Source organism: Penaeus chinensis, chromosome 19 (assembly GCF_019202785.1).
Source record: "Penaeus chinensis breed Huanghai No. 1 chromosome 19, ASM1920278v2, whole genome shotgun sequence".
NCBI lineage: Eukaryota > Metazoa > Arthropoda > Malacostraca > Decapoda > Penaeidae > Penaeus > Penaeus chinensis.
Window position 1 is genome coordinate 21638250 of NC_061837.1, and position 2500 is coordinate 21640749.

General features: G+C 33.8%; 1 protein-coding gene across 2 annotated transcripts in view; it reads left to right on the forward strand.

Moving 5' to 3' along the window:
* The window catches only part of LOC125035422 (SH3 domain-binding protein 1-like), a 30304-nt gene that overhangs the window by 13184 nt on the left and 14620 nt on the right, over positions 1-2500 (forward strand). For both annotated transcript variants that reach the window (XM_047627803.1, XM_047627804.1), the window contains exons 3-5: positions 11-105; positions 1505-1661; positions 1952-2080. In XM_047627803.1, the coding sequence (XP_047483759.1) occupies positions 11-105; positions 1505-1661; positions 1952-2080 (381 nt within the window). The remainder of the gene's footprint in view (positions 1-10; positions 106-1504; positions 1662-1951; positions 2081-2500) is intronic.

A 2500-nucleotide genomic window follows, 5' to 3' on the forward strand; every position in this document is an offset into this window, starting at 1 on the left:
AATATTTCAGAGGAAAGTGCCAGAGTATCAAGTAGCTGAAGGACTGAGGGAGTCTCTCAACTGTTTACCATCGGCTGAGAACCATGAACACAAAGACCTGCTGAGGTTTGTTTACTCAGATTCTGAAGTTTACAAGTTGACTGTGTAAAGCATGTTTGCATCACTTTTTCATTGTTGTGAAACATAAAAATGACTATGCTTGCTTTTTATGCCTTTCTAAGCAGTGGTGTTAAGCTGCAGTAATGCAGATTGCAAGTTGTTGTTATACAGTGATCTTTTGATAAAGTGTAGATAAATTTCCATTTTAAAAAGTTATGATTTTAAAGTTTGATGTCGGTGATGTCTATGATATATTAGGTTAAGGTCCATAAGATACAGAGGAGTAAAGATTAGGAGTAAAAGAGTGAAACACATGTGTCTTCATCCAACATGTTGATGAAAGCATTAATTATGCTCAGGAAAGCTCTTGATTATATAGACTATATGAATGAGGCAAAGTACTGAGTGACTTATGAGGGAATAGTGCCATCAATAGTTTATCAGGAAGCAGGGTTCAGTGGTATTTATAAGCATGCATGAGAAGTACCAGTGAAACATTTAAATCAGAAAATATTTGTAAGGGAGGTGTAGGCGTGCATATAGATTTCTGAATAGTTTTTTTTTTCTTGACCAAGAGTTGCAGAGCCATATACCTTATTACACCTTTCCACAGTCTGAAAACCATATTGCTATTGAGTGATTTTTTTTCATGTCATATCTGGAAAGCCAAGGAAATTTTCAGTTTTATGGAAAACAGAGCTATTCCATTGTGACTAAGATAATTATATGTTGTATACTTTTGGAGAAGCTATGAAATAGATAAATTTTCATAATCTTCCTCAAGTTGGATGGCAGCTGCCTTTGACATTTTGTCCTTGTCATCATACATTACCTCTTTTTCTTCATCTTTTTTTTTTCTTTCTTTTTTTTTTCTTTTTTTTTCTTTTTTTTTTTATATTTTCAGATCTTGAACAGCAATATTTATTGCCCGTTTTGGTTAAATTATCAAGTTCTTGGAAATTCTGTCTCACTGTATCCCTTAACTTCTAAAGAAAAGTTTTATGGGATAATGTTATTTAGTGCTTTACATTTCATTCTCTCTAACAAGTACTAGGAATTTCTGTGAATTTTATGGATATTCATTTTCTTTTTAAAATATTGCAAAAGTGCCCTTTCAGTGAAATTTTGGTGACATGAAATTTCCTGCAGTTATTCATTTTCATAAATATTTCTGGATATTAGTTCCAAGTTCCAAGTATCTCAGAACATACCAGGTAACAGATGTGGCTATTTTCGTGCAGTGCTGCTCTCATTAGGAACAGCGATTTCCAGTGAAATGTGACATTTTTATTTTATTTTTTTCATGAATACCACACCATAGGACTTAGGCTTTATTTCTTTATATCAGATGATGATAGGGAGGCTCCTTCTTTTGGGTGTTCATGTAGGTTTTCACACGTTTCAGGATTGTGGTTGAACGTGTAGTAGAGGTACAGCAGGCTATGGGTCTGGATGTAGTGGAGTTTGAGGACCAGGTGGAAAAGCAAGTTCTAGGGCCACTTCTTCAATTAATCAAGGAAGACTTCCCTTCCATTTCTAAACAAAAGAAACAACTAAAGCAGGTATGAACATTATAAACTTTTTAAGAATTGATAATTTTTTTCCTTTAAAGTATGCATACTTTTTTCAACTTGATTTTTAAAATCTATTTTCAGTGTCTTCTCTTTTCAGTCTTCAATAAAATATGAGACATGTCCCCCTTTTTATAAAAAAAAAAAAAAAAGTATTGAGCACTGCCTTCATTACCTAGCATTATTTTTTAGTGAAGAATGAATTTTATTTTCCTAGTTTAAGTATTTCTTTTTCAGTATATTTTATGTAAACTGTCAATGCATTGGCTCTTTTATTTTAGTTTGGGCTGGACTTAGATGCTGCAAAAACAAGATGGCGCAATTCTCAGGCCAATCCCAGTCAGAATACAAAGATGGATTTGTATCGAGAAGAATTAGAGGAGGCAGAGACCAAGCTGGATCAAGCAAGAGTATGTTGTCCTTTTTTTTTTTTATTGTGTAGAGAGTGTTAAAGAATCAAAGTTTATTTTCTTTGCCTTTCAGAAATTAATTGCCAGATATCTTCTACTGTTATCAGTAAATAATGAGATTTTAACAAACAGAATATACAAATGAACACTATTATAGCATGTCGTTGAGTTCACTTATAGGTAACACGCAGCCTACATTGACCTTAAGATAATGTTTGATTAAGTGCATCATGAATCACACTAGGAGGTCCTCAACACTTCAAGACTTGCATGGACTGGATGATGGGTAGAGCTATCATCAAAACTCAATGTGGAGCAATATTAGGCTATGTCAGTGTCATCAACTTTGACTTTGCTGACAATGTTGCTATCTTTCAAGACCCCTGTGGTAACTCTATGCAGTTAGTTTTGAGGTGAAGC